Raw genomic sequence first — 22,601 nt, forward strand, 5'->3', positions numbered from 1 at the left:
CTGCAAGCCCCTTCTTCAGGTGAGTGGGAATTCTGTTCACAAACAGAGCATATAAAGACACAAACTCAATTTACATGAATAATGGTTGGAATGCGAATACTTACAACTAATCAAGTCTTTAAGAAACAAAACAACATGAGTGGAGAGAGCATCAAGACAGGCTAAAACGATGTGTATTGTCTCCAGACAAGACAGCCAGTGAAACTCTGTGGGGGTTACAAATAGTGGGACATGAACCCAATATCCCGGTTGAGGCCGTCCTCGTGTGTGCGGAACTTGGCTATCGCACACACGAGGACAGCCTCAACCGGGATATTGGGTTCATGTCCCACTATTTGTAACCCCCACAGAGTTTCACTGGCTGTCTTGTCTGGAGACAATACACATCGTTTTAGCCTGTCTTGATGCTCTCTCCACTCATGTTGTTTTGTTTCTTAAAGACTTGATTAGTTGTAAGTATTCGCATTCCAACCATTATTCATGTAAATTGAGTTTGTGTCTTTATATGCTCTGTTTGTGAACAGAATTCCCACTCACCTGAAGAAGGGGCTTGCAGCTCCGAAAGCTTGTGTGGCTTTTGCTACCAAATAAACCTGTTGGACTTTAACCTGGTGTTGTTAAACTTCTTACTGTGCTTACCCCAGTCCAACACCGGCATCTCCACATCATGTAAAAAACATAGACAGAGTTAGGTGAGAGGTAAGTTTGTTTCTTTTAAAGTTTTAAAGTTTATTGGTGTCATAAAGTAGGCTTACATTAACATTGCAATGAAGTTAGTGTGAAAAGTCTACCAGCAAATGGGGAAAGTAGAAATGCAAAGCAGTTCTTGAAGAAGGGACTTGATAAGTTCTTGACTAAAGTAGGCTTTGCAGCACAGTGAAAGTTAGCCTTTTTTTCCATCTGTTTTTATTTTGGCCTCCAGCACAAGCTAGCATCTAGAAACGGGAGAGTGGCTGACAAGATTGTACCATCTGAGCATTGATGGATTTTTGTTTTCTCACTTCTCCATATGCACCATTTGGTATAATGTTTACTTGCTGGTTCCCTGGGGCTGTTGGATATTTTGAATCTTTTTTGCTAACAGTCACTGTCATAGATGACATCTGGCACAGGCTTGAGTTCTGATAAAGGGTCATCGACCTGGAACTTTAATTCGGTTTCATTCTACGGACACTGCCTGACCTGCTGAGTATTTCTAGCTGCTGGAATCTGTTGGCCTCCATCGGTGCTGTCTGATTCTGGGGCCCGATTTTACCATCACGTTGCGCCCGCTTTCGGGCCTGAAAATTTGGTAACATCGGGCATGAGGTGAGTAGCGCGATCCGCGCCCGCCTCCACACACTCTTTACCAAGGCCCAAAAATGGCCGCGATCGGGACCATGCCCAAAACAGGTGCAACAGCCATTTAAATGCGTTTGCATACATTTAAATTGACTTAACGGGATGCATGCCCAACTCTACCGGCACTTCCCCCTTCACCCATCCAGAATCGGCGCAAAACAGACATGCTCCACAAAAGTCCGATTTGGGTGCTCCAGTTAATGAGGAGGGAAGTGCTGAACGTCTGACGGCTCTCTGCTTGAGATCGTGGGGGGAGGTGGGGGTGGATCCGACAGCTCTCTGCTAGAGATCGGTAGGGGGCGGGGATGTGGGTCCAACAGCTCTCTGCTTGAGATTGGTGGGGGGGGAAGGGGGAGTCTGCTGCCAGTCTGCCTGAGATCAGTGAGCGGGGTCCACTGCCACTCTGTCTGTAATCAGTGAGGGGGGAGGGGCCTGTGATTGGTCTGGGTGGTAGGGGTTGGGGGGAATAAGGGAGTCAGTAATGTTGTGGGGGTGGGGCACTGTCTGTGGGGGTCAGGCCCAGGAGCGATGTGGCAGGGGAGCCGCATTTTATCATCTTTTTCTGCGCACGCGCAGTTGGAGGCGCCCATTGGAGCTGCAGGATTTTGTGCGCGTTAAGCCCCGCCCACAGGCTTGTGCAGCGCGATACAGAATTTCTGATTTTTTTTTTTAGGCAGAGTGCATATGGGAGTGCCTGAGAACGGGCCTAAAAGTCGGATCTGAAACATCCCCAGTTTCAAGTCCGCCCAGCACTTAGAATCAAAATGGTAAAATTGGGTCCCAGTGACTCAGCATGGTTGCTAAATGAAGAGGTAAGTTGGTCCCACTAAAGGAGCAACAGACATGACATAATCAGTGCAAGTTTATGGGTGGCACGGTGGCAGTGGTTAGCACTGGTGCCTCACAGCGCAAGGACCTGGGTTCGGTTCCCGGCTTGGGTCACTGTCTGTGTGGAGTCTGCACGTTCTCCCCGTGTCTGCGTGGGTTTCCTCCGGGTGCGCCAGTTTCCTCCCACAGTCTGAAAGACGTGCTGGTTAGGTGCATTGACCCGAACAGGCACCGAAGTGTGGCGACTTAGCGAATTCCACAGTAACTTCATTGCATTCTTATTATAAGCCTACTTGTGACTAACAAATACTCTTCAATTTACTTTATGAACAGATAATCTTAAAATGATCTATTAATCAATATTTTATTTAGAAATGCAATGGATTAGAACTACAAAATTACTACAAGCTTTTTCTTCAACACAGTTAACTAATGTTGAAAAACCAATTTCAGATGAATTTCATAAATATATCTCTCAAACAGAAGTCCACCAGTATTACTAATTTGTGTAATGAGGTAGTTGAGGCTATTCATTTACTGACTAACTTCCATGAAATAAAAAATGCAACTTTACAGTTGAGAAATTGCTTATAAGTGCCGGTTTTATGGCAAAGGGCTTAGTTGGAATTTGGCCGAAGATCACATTTAATGCTGGAAATGAGTCTGAGAATTCAGTATTCAGCTCAGCAGTTAATTTAAGTTTACCATGGTCTCCCCAAATCATCTGGATTTAATTTTATCAGAGCCAACATAATGATCTTGGTCATTTATATGCTTACTCCTTAAAAATAAGTTGATTACGTTAATGATGAAGTATGTTATTTACAGTTTGTGATAAACTTCAAAATTAAAATAATATATTTTCCATTCAGTGTAATACTTTGCAAACCCAGATGTGTATGATTGATGCTGCCTGCTTATAAATGTGGCAAATTTGACATAGAAACATATGGTTCTAGATTCCACAGCTGAGGCAAAGTGCTAAACTGAGGAATAGGATTCAGTATTTTCAAAATGTTACCAAAGAACGCAAAGGATTAAACTTTCTCAGGCAAAGTTATTTGGGAAAGAAGACATTCTATGCATTACTTTTATGCAAAATAATGGGAACATTTAATTAAACTTGATATGAGGCTCCTGGTATGCCTAAGTCATCCTCAAAGACAAAGGCGGTGATTTGACCAAAAAAATTCTAAGTGCCAAACGGGAGAGTTTCAGATCCATTTATTCAACAAATGAAATCTTATGCCACCTAGTGCAAAAAATCCACAATCTGATTCCTGCCAGTAGGGGGAGGGGATGGGGCAGGACCTAAGTTCGCCAGAAAGCTGGCTGATCACACTAGAGGGTGCAATCGCGCATGCACATATGTCTCTTTCTGTGCAACAGAACAGAGATCTGTCAGTCACCTTTGCTCTCCCCCCCCCCCGGCCCCTGTGATCACTGGCCTTGTCAGTTGCTCGGCCCCCCCGCCCCATCCACCTGGATATTGCACGCCCCCACCAATCCATTGAGCACTGCCATGTTGGCAGTGTCCAAGGGGCACTGCTCCCCGTTCTCCCCCCCCCCCCCCCCCCCCCCCACCTAACCTTTCAGGGGGCAGGTGCTTCCTCATTGGAATCGCAACAGAGTTTTATTTCAGTGGCCTCCGGTCCTACTGGCGAGGCCATCACATCAAGTCCTCGTTGATGAGGACAATACATAATCCTCATCTAAGGCAAGTGAGCCCGGACAATTGTGTCCCGGATTGACAATTAATATTTAATTCTATTTAAATAGAAATTTAAATAATATAATCAGCCTCCCGCCCGACTGGCAGGCGAGCCGGTAAGATCACCCCCAAAATCTTCTCTTTATCTCTTTATTATTTATAGTTACAAGTAGGCCTACATTAATACTGCAATGAAGTTACTGTGAAAATCCCCTAGTCGTCACATTCTGGCGCCTGTTCAGGTACACGGAGGGAGAATTTAGCATGGCCAATGCACCTAACGTTGGGCACCCAAATTTTGGGCCTGGCTGAAATAATAGAAGACGGTTTTCGTGATTTATAAAATTACCTCAATGTTTCGTTGACCACCCTCACCCGCTAGCCCCTCTCCCCCGCCCCCATGATAATATCACTATGCACCATCTCCCCTAATGGGGTACAACATGTTTCAACTCATTACATCCAAGACTTCTCAGATTGGTAGGTCTGTAATAGCTGTGTCACATCATAATTAGGTTTAAAAATGTTCATATGTGTAGACTTCTGAACCTTCCCTTCATACATAGCATCCAATGCCATTTCCCGTAGAAAAGACGGTTCTCCACATGCATCTTTTTTATAAGAATTTGTGTTTCAGTCACAACAACTGGCCAATAATGTCAAGATTTTTATACACAATTCTTCTTCTGCAGGATTATACCAATATAAGTATGCTTTATTATAAGGCACCATCTACGTTACTAGTATCTGTTGTCTCTTTGTTTTAGCTGTATTCTGTATACATTTGTCTGTTTTTTCAATCTATATAACTCCTAATTTTCAACAAACTAACTAAATCATGTCCTTGTATGCTTGTGTACTATTGTGCTTTGATGTGGTATTTTGTATTCTATACATCTGCATTATTAGCTGCATCCAGCTGTTACCTTTTTCTTCCTGGTATTTTACTTTGAGGATAATCTAAGTGCAGCTTTGTCTTTACTCAAATGTCCTGTGTATTTTTCAAACCACAAGTAATTACTTTGTATGTCAACTATGTTAAGTTGTGGTCAGACCATACACCAAGCTTAACATGTCAGTCTTAAGTAATGAGAAGTTACAGCTTAGTTAACATCTCTGGAAAGATAACCCCTTCAGTTCAAGGCACATTCAAACGCTAAACCTGTGTCATACTCTTGTGTGAACATATTAGGAATGAAAAGACTGATTGGAACTGTTCACACTGGAGTCGAGAGTTGAGCAAAGCCTTTGAATCTACAACTACTCTGAAACTTGGGATTATTATAGAAGCAGCAACACATGATTCACTGGCCATGAAGTCATAGAGGTTTACAGCATGGAAACAGGCCCTTCTGCCCAACTTGTCCATGCCGCCCTTTTTTTTTTAAAACCCCTAAGCTAATCCCAATTGCCCATATTTGGCCCATATCCCTCTATACCCATCGTACCCATGTAACTATCTAAGTGCTTTTTAAAAGATAAAATTGTACCCGCCTCTACTACTACCTCTGGCAGCTTGTTCCAAACACTCGCCACCCTCTGTGTGAAATAATTGCCCCTCTGGACACTTTTGTATCTCTCCCCTCTCACCTTAAACCTATGTCCTCTAGTTTTAGACTCCCCTACCTTTGGGAAAAGATATTGACTATCTACCTTGTCTATGCCCCTCATTATTTTATAGACCTCTATAAGGTCACCCCTCAGCCTCCTACGCTCCAGAGAAAAAAGTACCAGTCTTTTCAGCCTCCTTATAACTCAGTCCACCAAGTCCCGGTAGCATCCTAGTAAATCTCTTCTGCACTCTTTCTAGTTTAATAATATCCTTTCTATAGTAGGGTGACCAGAATTGCACACAGTATTCCAAGTGTGGCCTTACCAGTGTCTTGTACAACTTCAACAAGACGTCCCAACCCCTGTATTCAATGTTCTGACCGAAGCAACCAAGCATGCCGAATGTCTTCTTCACCACTCTGTCCACCTGTGACTCCACTTTCAAGGAGCTATGAACATGTACCCCGAGATCTCTTTGTTCTGTAACTCTCCCCAATGCCCTATCATTAACTGAGTAAGTCCTGCCCTGGTTCAATCTACCAAAATGCATTACCTCGCATTTGTCTAAATTAAACTCCATCTGCCATTCGTCAGCCCACTGGCCCAATTGATCAAGATCCCACTGCAATTGGAGATGACCTTCCTCACTGTCACGATGCCACCAATCTTGGTGTCATCTGCAAACTTACTAACCATGCCCCCTATATTCTCATCCAAATCATTAATATAAATGACAAATAACAGTGGGCCCAGCACTGATCCCTGAGGCACACCGCTGGTCACTGGCCTCCAATTTGAAAAATAACTCTCTACAACCACCCTCTGGCTTCTGTCAAGAAGCCAATTTTGTATCCATTTAGATACCTCACCCTGGATCCCGTGAGATTTAACTTTATGCAACAATCTACCATGCGGTACCTTGTCAAAGGCCTTGCTAAAGTCCATGTAGACAACATCAACTGCACTGCCCTCATCTAACTTCTTGGTTACCCCTTCAAAAAACTCAATCAAATTTGTGAGACATGATTTTCCACTCACAAAGCCATGCTGACTGTCCCTAATCAGTCCTTGCATCTCTAAATACCTGTAGATCCTGTCTCTCCAAATACCTTCCAACAATTTACCCACCACAGATGTGAGGCTAACTGGCCTGTAGTTCCCAGGCTTTTCCCTTCAGCCCTTTTTAAACAAAGGTACAACATTTGCCACACTCCAATCTTCAGGCACCTCACCCATGACTATCGATGATTCAAATATCTCGGCTAGGGGACCCGCAATTTCCTCCCTAGCCTCCCACAACGTCCTGGGATATACCTTATCAGGTCCCGCAGATTTATCTACCTTGATGCGCTTTAAGACTTCCAGCACCTCCTCCTTTGTAATATGTACACTCCTCAAGACATCAATATTTAATTCCCCAAGTTCCCTAACATCCATCTTCCCCACAAAGGCTAAGGACTTAAGTTTTGTGGTTATGTTGTTTCAAATACAAACAAAAATCTAGAAACATGCTGTGATTGTTTCAGTAAATAGGTTCAGGAATCTACTGGGTAAGTTATGAGAACAAATTCTATTGTGGCGAATGATGCCAACCACTGGTGACACTGGAGATTGGCTCATAAAAGAGAAAAACTATGAAAACTTGGACTCCAGTTTTAGCAAGTGTTTGCCAATTCTGCAGTTTCTCACAATCTCATGTCAACAGCTTGAGCGGAAATCACAGTAGTCCATATCTCTGGAAAGAACCCTGGGCAGCTGCTTACTGGGAATATTATGCATGTAATCCAACCACTTCCAATTGTATACTTTAACATAGATATCCCACAATCTTTCATAAATGGAATCTGAGCCAGGAAATGAGATATTATGGGGCTTGCCTGAAACCTTGGTCTGGTAGCTTTTACATTTAGTGAGAGGGAAGAAAGGGCAACAAAGTTTAAAGGGAATATCAAAGAGTCGCAAAAGACTAAATGATGAATTAAGTTTTGTTGTTTCCTTACAGACTATAAGTAATCAAATCATGAAGTGGCAATCTCAAATTGTTAACACCTCATATCCATTAATGGGAGCTTCGCTGGGGGAAAGAAGTCCTCCCTGTCTAGTCCATCAAGGCCCTAAATAATTTTATACACCTCAATCCAATCACCCCTTAGCTGCCTCTGTTCTAAGGAAGACAATCTGAGCCTACCTAATCTTTCCTCATAGCTGCAATTTTCCATCCCTGGCAACATTCTTGTAAACCTCTTCTGTCACCTCTCCAATTATGTCCTTTCTGTAATGTGGTTACGCAAAACTCAAGCTGTGGTCTAATCAGCATTTATTACAATTCCAGCATTACATTCTATACCTCATGCAATAAAAGAAAGCATTCCATATGTCTTTCTTACCATCATACCTATTTGTCCTGCCATCTTCAGAGACCTGTGGACATGCACTGCAAGGTCTCTCGCTTCCTGTGTCCTTCTCAATATCCTCCCACTTTCCGGGTGTTCCCTTGCTTTGTTTGCCCTCCCAAAATGTATGGACACTTCTCCAGATTGAATTCCCATTGGCCACTTTTCCACCCACTCAACCAAGTCATTGATATCGTTCTGGAGTTGACAGCAATACTCTTCACTATCGACTACACGGCCAATTTTTGTGCCATTTGCAAATTTTCCAATCATGCCATTCATATTTAAGCGCAAATCATTAATGAATACAACAAACAGCAGGGGACCCAACACTGAGCCCCGTGTTATACTACTGGAAACCACCTTCCATTCACTAAAACATTTGTCGATCATTAGCCTTTGATTCCTGTCACTGAGCCACATTTGAATCCAGTCTGCCACATTTCCCTGTATCCCATAGGTTTTTACTATTCTCACCAGTCTGTCACGTGGAAACTTGTCAAATGCTTTTTGGAGTAAACTACAAATAGTATCCTTAACATAAGCAATATTAATGCCATCTGTAAGTAACATGTTGTTGAATAAAATCATATTTGGGGATCAGATACCCTTAGTTAACTCATTCTCGACAGCTACGTGCTTGACTTCAAAGGGTTCCATATGACTTTCAATATCCATAGACCAGAGGTGTTCCAGATCGTCATCCTCAGCAGGTTTATCAGTAGGGATAACTGGTGGGCTACTTTCCACTTCTTAAAAGCAACTATGTTGTTTTAGCATTAAATGTCAGTAAAAATGAAATTGGACTGACCATCAGCTATTAACTTCTCATGCTATTCTCCCATTTGACTATTAGCTACAAGCTAAGCAAATAGTGGCAAAACATATCTCCATACTGTCTGTTAATAATCCAACTTAGTATTTCATTTACATATGATGCACTTTGTAAATCAACCTGCAATTTGCTTTTCGAATAATACTTAAATATTATGCCACAGTAAGTGTTGAATACAATTTGTGTGCAACTCTCCCTTTGCAGGAGAAATATCCTGAGGTAGTAAGACTTCCCGAGGGATCAAGTGCTGAATATCTGATACTGGAATGCTCCAAACTTCCTGGGTGAGACCATTTCAACATTTAAAAAACTTTTTGCATAGAGTGCATTTATTATATGAAAGGCTTCATAACTCAGTTTCATCTTTGAACCAATAGTTTCTGATCTGTATTAACAAATCAAGATCCTTACTGTACTATGTTGATAAAATTATTCTTTATTCCCATATCAAAGTTAGCATTTAGCTACTTTGAACCAATTCCAAGCACAAATTTTCTGTTTGCTGCAATATATTCTGTTGGAGCTTACCCATGATAGTCTTGTGTCCACTTAAGTATAAGGTTATCATCATTAATCAGTGAGTATTCACATATAACCCAAATTGAAGCAGAAAGTACTCCTGTAGAAACCAAAAAAAACCTTCAAATATTGCCTTCAATCTGTTTATGCCCCACAGGAGGCACCTCCTATCCTATTTCTTTTTCCCCCTTGTAATAGTACTAAAAATCAGTTCATTAACTCCCGATCCTTCTGTTGATCCTGCATGAAGTATCAAATTCATCCTTTGTGCATAATTTTTATAAAAAAATAAATGTGCCTAGTGTTAATTTTCCCAGTCCCATCTGGATAATCATCCGTTTGTTTATGAAACCTAAAAACGTATTAGATTATTCTGAGTCTTTTGCCTGTTATTTTGCCCTCTTAATTTTCCCTTAAAATGGTGCAAGTCTTTTACAAATGCTGACGCATAATGTGCATTTCAACTGCTCATTTTCACTAAAAAAAATTAAATCTTGTTACAGGGTTGAGCTGAAGATTTTCTGGAAAATATTTGTAAGTGAAGAAGGTGTTGTTACTCCAGTTCTGGATCTCTTGACAAAAATACCAGCAGAGGGTAAATATATGATCTGTGTATATTTCTTCTACATTGAGGGTATTTTAAATAATGTATTTTACCAGAGTAGGTAAAGAGTGAATTCTCCAAGTGCAACTGTAAATTGGTACGGGTCTTGCCTTTCTAACAGAAGGAAAAGCTCCAATGTGTTGGTTGGACTATGTAACATTAAGATTTCTGACCAGCTCAGGTTTAGAATATTTTAGAATTTCCACCATTTTTTTCATTTCTCTTGGACCCTTTTGGGGGTTTAGTCCTTCAACAACACCTGTAAATATTTTTTTTTAAATTCCACTTGGGTAGTAATCCAAAAACCTTAATTGTCAGAATAAGTGTATCAAATTTTTTACTTAATGTGTTACGTTACAATTGGCTGCCAGTCAGCTGACCACAGCTGACTTCTGGGATTTATTTATTCTGTTGAACACCAAAATCTCTCTTATGACCTTTTAAAGAAAAAATATTCAGGTCATGTTTTAATTCCCTTACCACGTCGACACAGATGTTCATGGCCTACTTTCTAATTGAGGGTGGGTCCCAGTCAACTAGACAGGATATGTCCTTTGTGTTGTCTGGCAAGCATATTTTCCCTCCCATTTCCAAAACTTGGCAGAGTGTCAATTTGAGCTGGTGGGATTCTACAGCGAATTTTCAATGGAATATATTCAAATTCCACATCAGCACATGTGCTATCAATAGAAGTACTTATTTAAAATTTTGCATTAGGTCATATTAATGTACATCTGTAAGTGGTGCTCAAGACATCACCCCACCAATGGTGGATGATACAAAATGGCATTTATTAATAAAATACCAGTCATAAATTAACACTTGCTATGAGTACTGCAACAGCTTGGGTAACAATGAAATCCTTAACTTTTCCCTACAGCACTTGACTTTGAAACCAAAAAGGTTGTGGACACTGCATCCAGCAGCTTTAGAAGTCTTCTACGTCTTTTTGGAATCGAGGCTGCTATAGATTGCTTAATTAAACTGATGTAATGTGAAAACGAGCTTAAAATAAACACTGATTTTCAGAACTTAAATAAAAGATACTTTTGTTACTTCGGACATGATCATTTTTATTGACTTGAATTGAAGTATTTTGTACAACAGGACATGCCACAAATACATTTCATTTCTCCTATGGCACTGTCACATGAAAAATAAATATAGCATTTAAATACAAATTGCCAAAGAATATTTACAAATACAGAGCAAAATTCTATTGCAATAATACGCACAAGACAAGTCATCTGTACCACAGTAGTCTGTTGATATTATGTTTCAAATGTGTTTTCTTAAATGTAAACCCATTTTTATTCATACAATGCTAATTTAATTCACAGCCTATTTCATAATTGCTCTTTTTAAAAATCTGTTAACTACAGCATATAGTGGCAAGAGCAATAATGGTCAGAAACAGCTCTAGTTTTTTGTAAAAAACATTATAATATTTGAGAACCAAAGACAAAACAATTATAATTCTCAGTGGCTTGTTTGCAAGTTAACAAATGGGAGGTGGTTCACAATGATAAACCACAAGCTTAATGAAATCATTGTACTTGATGGAATTGTCTGAGGTTTGTGTGTTATGCACCATAGGACAAAACATTGTTTAATTGATTGTAATGGCAAACCTTTCACTCAGCATCAGATTGTTGTGCTGTTAACAATGCTGATTCACCTCACAACCACCACAATGCTCCTAAGTACCAGTGTTTGAACTAGATGGCAATGGCCATAATTCAATCAATCAAAACACCAGCTCCAGTTGCTCTAGTCAGCATAAGATAAACATGGAGTCTGACTTGTTTTAAGGGACTGATAGGAAATACAATAGCAGTATGACAATGACATAGACATTAGATTATCTATTTCTACTAAAAGTATTCAACATTTCAACATGTTAGATGCTTATAGTGTGAGTGTACTGCAAAACCTCTCAACATAGCTGGTGAACAACAGGTATAAGATAAGTTGACATTGAACATGGTTGGAAATCCACAACTCAAAGTTCTGTTTAAGTTTAGAACATCACTCGTGGGCAGTATGAACAATAAAAGAATTGAATGTGTTACTCAACTCAGTAGAGTAAATTATTTCACTGATAAGACTGTTTTAGCAACTTATTAATAAGGAAGGATTTACTTGGTTACAGAAATTCTCATATCTAATAACTGCCACTTTATGTTGAATTAAAAGTCAATTTTCCTAAAACCGTAGCATTTTGACTATAAGATAGCTCATAGCAAACAGTGTAGTATTTTGGCTATTAAATTAACTAGTTTCCCAGTTGTAATGTTTTTAAAAATGTCATTGTACTGCTCAAGATACACTGGATTCATGGAAATGAAGTGACGTCAATATAAAATTTGCAATCTGTCCTTTTCAGATGATCTATGGTTAGAAGTAACACTAGCCTGTAATATTTACTTTTTAAAAAAATACATAAGTGCATCTCCTGGCATGAAATTGAGTCATTCAGACTGGTGGGAAATAAGGCAGAAGTTCCTGGTTCTGATCAATTTTCACTATTGAATGTCCACATCCTAAGCTCGATTTTAAGAGCCTGCTGATACAAAGGGCTTTTGTGTGTGTGATAAGGTGCACGATCTTACTGGCCGTTCATGCCACGCTCCCGCTGCAGCGAGGTTGGAGAATTTGCCATCCAGCCAAATCTCCGTTCACTGCAGCAGGGTGGGAAAATCCCACCGGCATAAACAGCCAGAAAATCCATTTTTTGTTAAGGGAGGAAGGTGGTAAAGAGAAAGGACAGTTATCTGGAGACTGCTGGTACTATATATAAATTGACGAAGGGAGGTATTGGAACAAGGACAAAATAAATGGGAGTTGGAGCAGCCATTTAGTTCCTTGAGCCTACTCTGCCATTCAATACAGTCATGGCTGATCTGATGGTGACCTTAACTACTCTCTCCTACCTGTTCCCATAACCCTGCGTTTTCTTATCAATCACGACCCTGCCTCTGCTGCTCTCTGTGGAAAAGAATTTCAAACACTAGTGACCCTCAAAGAAGAAATTTCTCCTCATCTCCATCTTAAATAGGAGACCCCTTGTTTTTAAACTAGCCCCCAGATCTAAATTCTCCCAAGGAGGGAAACATTGTCTCAACATTTATGCTGTTAATTCCCCTTAAATGCTTCAATAAGATCACACCTCATTCTTCTAAACTCCAATGAATATAGACTTAATAGATAAATATAGGAATATCCTAAGTTTTTTTGTGACTAGAGGATATATCTCAGTTTATGCTTTACAAAAGAAAAGACTCCCTTCGTTTCTGCAAGAGTATAATACAAAAAAAATCAAAACCCATTGGCTTTTGGATGAAAATAATAAATTTAAAAGAGCAGGACGTATTACTGAAACATTGTCAATCTGTAACTTAAAATTGAGAGTTTACACACTCACCTATATCAAGTACAGGTATTATCTCAATAATTAAGGTTAAGAATATTCAATTTAAGCCTTTAATAATCCTAGAGATAGATGAAATACAATCTCATGTGCAGAATAATTATACCCAACAGCAATTAGCATTGTTTCACAGAATGTCTAACAGTGCAGAAAGAGGCTATTTGGCCCATCAGGTCTGCACAGACTCTGACAGAGCATGTTACCCAGGCCCACCCCCACCCTATCCCCCCCCCCCAACTGACACATGATCCCCCTAACCTGCACATCTTTGGACTGTGGGAGGAAACCACAGCATTCAGAGGAAACTCACGCAGACACAGGGAGAAGCTGCAAACTCCACAAAGACAGTCACTCAAGGCTGGAATCGAATCCATGGCCCTGGCGCTATGAGGCAGCAGTACTAACCACTGTTCCGCTCTTCATTCACACCATTACACAAATAAACCTTCCAGGTCAATGATGGATACAGTACTATACCCACAATTATTTAGTACAGATTTTCAACACTGGTCTTAAAATCCAAATATCCTTAATAGTAATGATGTTTTCTCTTAAAATTGCCTACACTATGTTTAAACAAAATTAACCCAGGTGATTGTTGTTGTTCTACTGAGCCACTTTATTCTACTGGAGACTTCTGGTCCTACTACCAGGTATGTGCATTTTGAGTTATAGTTTGAGATGGCCTAGGAAGATGTGTTCATAACTCACAGGTTAATCATCAACCTGTAAATCTTTCCAACACACAACAATGAAAGGTGGTAGGAGAGACACACATTCCAGGTCAGCGAAATGATGGAAAGAATGTTGGAGCATCTATAACTCTGGACCACAACATGCACACACAAGTGCATGATGCCAGAGCACTTTGGACACTAAATGAACTTCAAGGCACCATCTTCAGCTTGATTATGAAATAAGAGCTCTTAGCAGCTCGTTGCAGAGGTAGCAGAGCTGTACACTCACCAATCCAGAAAAAAGGTTCTGGACAGATTTTTAAAATTGCATCACTGGTTTGTTTCAGTTAGTTGAGAGCTAAGGGTTAGCTAATGGATCAAATTACATTTGTATTCAGTTTCTTTTCACTTGAGTAGACCAGTTCACAGTCCAGTAGCTATCATGGAAAGCAGGGGGTGCAATAAGGATAGTTTAATTCAATAATGACAGCAAAGGTCACAAGATTCAACCAAAATTGTCTAAAAAGCACAGGTTGGCCACTTGATACAATTCATTTTTCTAGTTACACAGTCTCCATGAAGTGATGCATAAATGCATGATTTGACAAAAAGCTTTGATTCAGATATAAACCCTATTAAAAAATCCCAGATTTTAAAATATTTTCTCAGTTGATCCTTCCTGATTTTCACCCAAAGTTAGCAAGTCTAGAAATTTTGGATCTGCGCATTGACAGTTTGGCATAACTCAAGTAAAACTGGCAAAGAGCATTTTAAAAAGTTAGCTAGTAAGACCATTTAAATAAATCTGTGCAAAAACTTTTGCTGAGTTATAAAAATTATGTTTTCATGTAATTTATTCTGTTCTCCCTCATTTTAAATTTGCATTTAAAGAATCAGTGGTGAAATGGCAACCCCAGTGTTACTCCCCATGACGTCTCTGTGCTACTCCCAATCTAGTGCTTTTTCAAGGTGCCTTTCAGTGCTATTATGTCACTCCCAGAATTGTTCTGTGCTCAGTTTATTCCAGCTTCCGCCTGAGTCTCCAGCACTCACTCCCCCACTGTTTGGAGTTTCCCTAGGTCTATTCGCTGCTGCCAGAACTGCAGCTCAGTGATGTTGACTTGAACAGCTAAGTTAAATAGCACCATTTTTTTCATATTTAGCACGTTACCTCTGCAATCATATCACAGAATCCCTACAGTGCAGAAGGAGGCCATTCGGCCCATCGAGTCTGCACTGACCAATCCCACCCAGACCCTATTCACGTAACCCCACACATATTTACCCTGCTAATCCCCTGACACTGAGCATCAATTTAGCATGGCCAATCAACCTAACCCGCACATCTTTGGACTGTGGGAGGAAACTGGAGCACCCAGAGGAAACCCACGCAGACACGGGGAGAATGTGCAAACTCCACAGAGTCACCCGAGGCCAGAATCGAACCCGGGTCCCTGGCGCTGTGAGGCAGCAGTACTAACCACTGTGCCATCCGAATGTACATTAGTCATACTTTTAAACACATTCACGCACTGAAGCAGCATTTTGATTAAATGGACAGCCCAGTTCAGTGCATATTTTGAGTAATGCTTTTAAACAGGTATTACTAAATCAATTTATTACAGTTGGGAATAAAAATAATTTCCTAGGATAAATATTAATTCTGATTTTTATTTAAATAAAAAACCTTAATCAACTGGAGGTGACTGCAATCTGGAACTTACTGGAAATGCAACTTGCAAACTAGCCAGGCAGAGTCAGATGATTTTTCACTATGTATTTCAGTAAATTGAAAATCAGTGTGCCTCTAGTTTTCCAAAAATGCATTCTCAAGAGCCCCTGAATTGCAGAACCTACCCCACCCTTTATATATTCATTAATAAACCCGTCAAAATTTTCGCTGCTCCAAAGTGAATTACTACAGGGTATGTAATGCACTGCTGACAGCAAAATAATAGCCCCACGTGAAATAAAGTACTCTTTAAAAAAAACCACAACATGCCAGGGCCCTTCCTTCCCAAGTTTAATTCTAATCCTGAAGTTCAGAAGACAGTTAAACAATAAAGCTGCATCCTTTGTGATTTGTTCGCCTGAAAATGAGTTTAGCATCAAGTATCTGTTAAAACTTTGGGATAGTAATGCTTAATATTCATACAACATCTTAATACAAACACTGCTTCCACTTGTAATTCTTTGCCCTAACTCCTGCACGCCATTTTAAGATGGCAAAGGTTACTCAACCATAGAATCCCCAATTTCATTCGCCCTGTTCTAAAGTGATTGGATCAGATAAAGAACTATAAGTTAGAACACTCATGTGCATTAATTGTGACAATATTAACCGTCTGGCAGAACAGGCAAAAATTAAGCAGTGTCAATCCCAGCAGCAATTCCTGTGATGAGCCAAAGTCAAGAAAATGAGCGATTTTAATCAAGTTCATGACCTTAACCCACACATTTAAAACATTTTTTTTTAATTGTAACAATAAGAAATACATGACTTTCCTTAAGATTTTGTTCTTGACTATCATGTTTCTGCTCCATGTTTCCTTTTAAAGAACATACCACACGCTCCAAGATAACAAAGCATTCTGAAACACAATCAACTGACTCCACCAAAACCCTTCATTATTGTGCTTTAGTATTTACAATCTGTAGTCTCTCTTTCAAGATGAGGGTTATTGGATTTTTCAATAATCATTGTTTAGTGCTATTTTTCTTACTGGTGCAAACCAATCTAGCAAGTTTAGTGACTGATGTTCACAATTTAAAATTATTCTTGCCAACTTCAATATTCAAATCTACTCCACACATATTTTCTAAACTTCTCACTTATGTTCTTTCAGTCAGTGCAATCCTTTTACTTTTCAGCTGAATAGCAATCCCTTCCAAAAACTCACGCTTAATGAAAAAACAGTGTGCATTCTTCATTTTCCTTTAAGTTTGGAGTGGTAACATCCTTTTTGACCCTCATGCTCTGTATATAAAAGTTTATTATCTTCCCATCAAGTTTGTACTGATGTGCGATGTTCTCGTACGGTTTGGGATCCAAATCTAGAATAGAGACAGAATATACCAAGCAAGCCCTTGACGTCTGAATTATGGTACTTGGTTCAGGCCTATGAAGAAAAAGGTGTGTGTAATTAAAGATATATCCTATGCGATTAGAATTCAAATACACAGGTTTGAAATCACACTATAAACTATTTACAAACATGGAAATTAAATCTCCATTAAAATAGCATGTTAAGCAAATCACACCAACTTAACCACTTTTTAAAAAATTTTGTTACTTCACATTCATAAATACAACATCAACCTCCCGCTACTCTGCCTGTTCCCCACCCACAACAACATATTCCATTCAACCCACAATACCCCAATCTGGGTAGAAATTAAGAGACCAACATACAAGAATTCAGTTTTCAATAATTAGAATTGGGTATTATTTTGCAATGGACAACATAAAAGACACCTCCATCTCAATTTATGTCTGATGGCATGGTGGCACAGTGGTTAGCACTGCTGCCTCACAGTGCCAGGGACCTGGTTCAATTACGGCCTCAGGTCACTGTGTGTGGAGTTTGCACATTCTCCCCTCGTCTGCGTGGGTTTCCTCCCACAGTCCAAAGATATGCAGGTTAGGTTGATTGGCCATGCTAAATTGACCCTAGTGTCAGGAGGATTAGCAGGATAAATATGTGAGGTTACGGGAATAGGGCCTGGGTGGGATTGTGGTCGGTACAGACTTGATGGGCCGAATGGCATCCTTCTGCATTGTAGGGATCCTATGATTCTAAAACTAAAACTGGAGCATTGAATTTAATAATCATACGAACATGGGAATTAGGACCAGAAGTAGGCAATTCAGCTCTTCGAGCCTGCTTCGCCATTCAATCAGATCATGGCTGATCTCTTCCTGGTTTCAAATCCAACTCCCTACCCATATCCCTTTAACCCTTTTTTTTAAAATTAGAAAAATATTTATCTCCTTCTTGGAACCATTTAATGATTCAGACTCCACCCTCTAAGGAGTAGTTCCTCCTCATCTTGGTTTAAATCTACCACCTCTCAACCTATACTCGTGACCTCTTATTCTAGATTGCCCTACAAGGGGAAACATTTGGTCGAAGTTTACTTTATCAATCCCTTTTAGTATTTTATATATTTCAATCAGATCCCCTCTCATTCTTCTAAAGTCCACGAATAATAGCCCAGACTGTTTAATATCTCCTCATAGGTCAACCCGTTCATCCCCAGAATCAATCTGGTGAACCTCTTCTGAACTGCCTCTATCCTTCCGGCTTCCAGTTTAAAATTCTCTTCCACATCACTGCAATTTCATTCTTGCAAGATTATCATTTGTGACAAGCTTCCAAAGAAAGGTTACACTGCTTAATCTGCAGGAAATGCTGCATTGAAACCAGTGCCAATAATTCAAACTCTTAATTAGTAAAACTGCAGTTAAATTCTCAACTCATTTGTAGATTAACATTTATTTTTGAATTCTTTTTCCAAGAATCTACAGTTCATTTTGTAAGATTAAACAGCATCTCCCAAATTAAACTGTCAGGTCATCATGAGAATGCTTTGAGCAAAATATTTGATGATCAATTGCAAGAGGCAATCATATCCATGGCAACCAAAAAGATGCTGAAAATAAAACTACAGGTCGTCCCCAAGACTCGGAGATAGAAACATCAGCAAAGCTTTCATGCAAGTACTCAAAATGTAATCATATGAGGCTATATGATGCACTAAGTTTTTGCCTATGATACTTGTTTCATAAAATCAATGGACAGGAGCTGTGGGCAGTGCATTCATCATTTTCTGATGCGGTCCCAAACAGGACCATACCGTAGAAACAGCCCAATAGGCTCCATAGGCACGATCTTACCGCCCGTTCTCGCTACATTCCTGCTGCAGCAAAGACAAAGATTTTGACAACAAGCCAAATGCTCGTCACGCAGTGGGATGGGAAAATCCCGCTGGTGTGAACGGTTGGAAAATTCCAGCCCACGAGCTTTCGAACAAGATTTTTATTGGTAGTTTTTTTTAAAAAGTAGATTTCTAGTCAAAAGTCATGTATTGACGAAGTATTGGCATGAGTATTTTTATTCCTCTAAAAATGGCTTAAGGATTGTTTCCCCAAAAAAAGCTTCAATTCCTCTAATCATTTCCAATCTTCCTTCCCTCCTCTCTATGGATCTTAAATGCTCTGTTGCCACTCAATCTTTCTTTCCCTGTTCACCCCTTTCAGGAAAAGCAACCATCCAAGGCCACCTTTACTACGATACAGGCTCTTTTTAAAAACATTCATTCATGGGACGTGGATGCCTAGTTGCCTGCCATTTCAGAAGGCGCTTTTAAGAAATGAGTCACATGTAGGCCAGACCAGGTAAAAATGGCAAATTTCCTTTTCTTTAATGCACCAGTTGGGTTTTTACAACAATCGACAATGTTTGCATGGTCATCATTAGACTTTCAAATTTCACCATCTGCTATGGTGGGATTCAAGCTCAGGTCCCCAAATATTGCCCTGGGTCATTGGATTACTGGTCCACTGACGATACCAGTACACCTCCACCTACTCCCTATGTGTTCCTAACTTCACACCTAGATTAGCAAACACGGTGATACTTCAGAACACAATCACAACTATGGTTGGGCAATAAATATAAGATTTTCAGTTTTGCTCACCTACTGAGAACTTCAGAAAAATCACTAGCCATATAGTTTGTACATGACATTGTTTACACTATAGTTGGACAATTATTTGCAGCTCACAGCACCCCCTTATGGAAGGAACATTTTAACTAGAAATGGTAAAGAGTAATCAAAATTATACCATGACTGAGATCATGGTTTCAGAGAAGCAGCTTGATTCCTTTTCTCTGCAACAAAGGTGGACAGATTTCTGAATTCATATAAATTCTTAGTAAATAGCGAAAAGCTGTTTCTAATAATTGGGTGTAATTTCAACAAAGGACCATATATTCAGAACTAACACTTGATGCACAAAGAAAATATTTAGGGTCATGAGAAAATAGAATGCTTTACCACAACTGGCAGTTGATGCAAAGGTGACACCAATTAAGAGAGAGAGGTACGAAGAATAATAAAAAGGAGATAGGATTAGTGTAAACAGTTCCAGTAGAAGAAATAACGTGATAGGTATAGTTGCCAACATAAATAGTTCAGAAAGTGGAATTAAACTCCCGGAAACTTTCAAGGACCCAGTTGGATATTGCAACAAAGGGACTTTAGAATAGATATGGTTTAGAATGACTTTCTGCTTCTTTAATTGCCTTATGATCCCATGAAACACAATCATAATACATTCTCAAACTTCCCCACCCTGAAAAGGAAAGTCTAGTTCCTTATAGTAATTGCTGAATCAATTGAGTGGCAACAGAGCATTTAAGATCCATGGAGAGGAGGAAAGGGAGATTGGGAAACGATTGGAGGAGTTGGAATGGAAGCAATCCTCAAGCCATTTTTAGAGGAATAAAACTCCTCATGCCAACACTTCGTTAATACATCACTTTCAAGACCAGATTGGAAGAAAATTACAATAGAAAAAAGTGCCTCAGCACCTCAATACACCACTTTGCTGACAGCGATTCTTCAAAGAGCGAGCAAGGTCACCTTGCAGTGTGGAGTGCCTCCTGTGACCATGTGATAGAAAGAAAAGCTCAGGAAATTGTAAAGATTACTAAACATAAGTGAATTTAATAACGAAAAAGAATAAAAAGCCATCAAAAATTGTCTTATGGAATCAATTGCATGCGAGAACTACACGATTAACCTGGGCAATCAGCAAATTGTAGAAGGATTCAACAGCAGCTTTACAGGCATAGACTGGTACAACATAGGTCTCATGCTCCTATTCCTACTCTAGGTATTATTCTAGCATATCAAAATTTAAATTAACCTGCATTTTAGTTTGTCAGTCATTGACAATTTTAAATTGAGAATGTCAGATTTTTTTAGATTTGAACAAGTGAAACCATATCATGAGGGCCCCCAGTTAAGTAATCCTACAAAATTACAATTCCTGCAAAGGGGGAAATCTTGAGTGTAGGAACTTCACCCTTTTGAATATAAAGAAAATCCTAACCTGCCTTTCACTTGCACAGATTCTCATGGACTGTTACTTATTCCAATATTAATTAGTTCTGTTATTTCCAATGACAGAGCCCCTTACCGTTCTTCCAAAGGACAAGGAGAAAGCGCTATCATGATGGAACAATCCTTGGCTGTTGTGGCAACCCGGTACTGCTGAATCTGTATAAAAATTTTAAAATTATTTGCAAGTTATACCAAATGCGAGATCCACACTTTAAAGGCATCAACTTTTATAATTATCGGTTAAAGGAATAGGGTTTTACAAGAGCTTGCCCCAGGTCAAACAAATAAATGGATCTTTGAGTGCAAATGCAAAGCCATATAGATTGGAGATGATTGTGTAAAACCCAGATAATATATTTATCATTTTTCAACCTTCCGACAACAAACATTAAGCCAAAGCTATACAGAAAATGGCAGAATTTCTCACGATTTACTATTAAACTCAGTTTAGAGAAGGATATCAAGAAATGACTGTCAATTTTCAGTTGCAAAATAAAACCTAAATATTTGGTGTCAGTTCTGACCATCTCTTCCAATTTAATTGCAAAAAGTTGACAGTATTTAAAATAAGGAGCTGATGGTGATGGAACTTTTCTTGACATACAGCCATTTTAACAGCAGTCAGTAAGTGAATACTGACAGTACCTCTGCTCAATTTTGCTTGTTTTGAGCACCTATCAGACATAATCAAAAATGATGTTTTTTAATTATTTTCCTAACAATATGCAAAGATGTAAGTTACCCCAAATCCAAGGAACACAAGATACAATGGCTTTGGGGTTCTATTCTTCCTAGGCCAGTTCCCTAGTTAAATTTACAATACCCATTCAAGGAATAAAGCCAATGGTTCCACGGTTTTAAACAGAGGAAATAAACTACTATAAAAAGTCAGAAAAATCAAACAATTTACAATATCTATCTTATACTCTAACATTCAGAATTAACATAAGGTAAATATGGAATAACATGCAAACTACGGTCAAACACTGCACATTAAATAGCAGATACAACCAAGATGGATACCACAGATTTCTTAGCAATCTACCCAGGTATCAGTGACCACCTAGTCACAATACCTCACTAAAACTGTCTCCCTCATGAGATACTTTCCCTCTCCACTTTCAAAGATCTAGCCTCAGAATTCCCTAAAAGCTGCACTGACTCAGATTACCTCAATGACTGCTTACCTCCTGAACGGAAGACTGTTTTTCAACACTACACTCCTATCTCTAATAACCAGCTCAATGCCAAACCTCTCAAAATTCTAGTTCCACCAAGCTGGCACTGCCCTTAGCTTTTGAACTCCAGTCTCCCCAGCTGCTCCAAGCTATAAATACTGCCCAGAATTTCTGAGAGTCCAAATTGTCTGGCATGGAACCAGTGACCTTCCGTCAAATTCTCAGCCTCCCAGGATTTTGCTGTGCTCCAACTACCTGGAGCTTGTTGACAGGTTCCAAAGCTTCTCTGTGAACTACAAACCACACAAGGTCCAAACTGTAATCAACTTCGCTCCCAGCAAACACACAGAAACCAGAGATCCTTCTTGGTCTTCACCCAAACCCCATGATAATGTAATCTTTT

At 39.6% G+C, this 22,601-nt stretch overlaps 2 protein-coding genes across 4 annotated transcripts in view; one reads left to right on the forward strand and one right to left on the reverse strand.

The window, feature by feature from the left end:
- Nucleotides 1-21,539, forward strand: part of cenpp (centromere protein P) — a 282,096-nt gene extending 260,557 nt beyond the window's left edge. For 2 of the 3 annotated variants that reach the window (XM_078209764.1, XM_078209765.1), the window contains exons 7-9: nucleotides 8,864-8,943; nucleotides 9,682-9,773; nucleotides 10,663-10,843. In XM_078209764.1, coding sequence (XP_078065890.1) covers nucleotides 8,864-8,943; nucleotides 9,682-9,773; nucleotides 10,663-10,775 — 285 coding nt within the window. In that variant the 3' untranslated portion in view covers nucleotides 10,776-10,843. Of the gene's footprint in view, nucleotides 1-8,863; nucleotides 8,944-9,681; nucleotides 9,774-10,662; nucleotides 10,844-21,086 lie in introns of those variants that run through there. The other variant, XM_078209767.1, reaches the window with a different exon arrangement.
- ippk (inositol 1,3,4,5,6-pentakisphosphate 2-kinase) overlaps nucleotides 14,755-22,601 on the reverse strand; it is a 101,111-nt gene continuing 93,264 nt past the window's right edge. The window contains exons 12-13 of the mRNA XM_078209760.1: nucleotides 21,097-21,176; nucleotides 14,755-17,008 (exon numbers count right to left, since the gene is read on the reverse strand). Of these exons, the coding sequence (XP_078065886.1) occupies nucleotides 16,792-17,008; nucleotides 21,097-21,176 (297 nt within the window). The 3' untranslated portion in view covers nucleotides 14,755-16,791. The remainder of the gene's footprint in view (nucleotides 17,009-21,096; nucleotides 21,177-22,601) is intronic.

This window comes from Mustelus asterias, chromosome 3 (assembly GCF_964213995.1).
Source record: "Mustelus asterias chromosome 3, sMusAst1.hap1.1, whole genome shotgun sequence".
In the NCBI taxonomy this organism is placed as follows: Eukaryota; Metazoa; Chordata; class Chondrichthyes; order Carcharhiniformes; family Triakidae; genus Mustelus; species Mustelus asterias.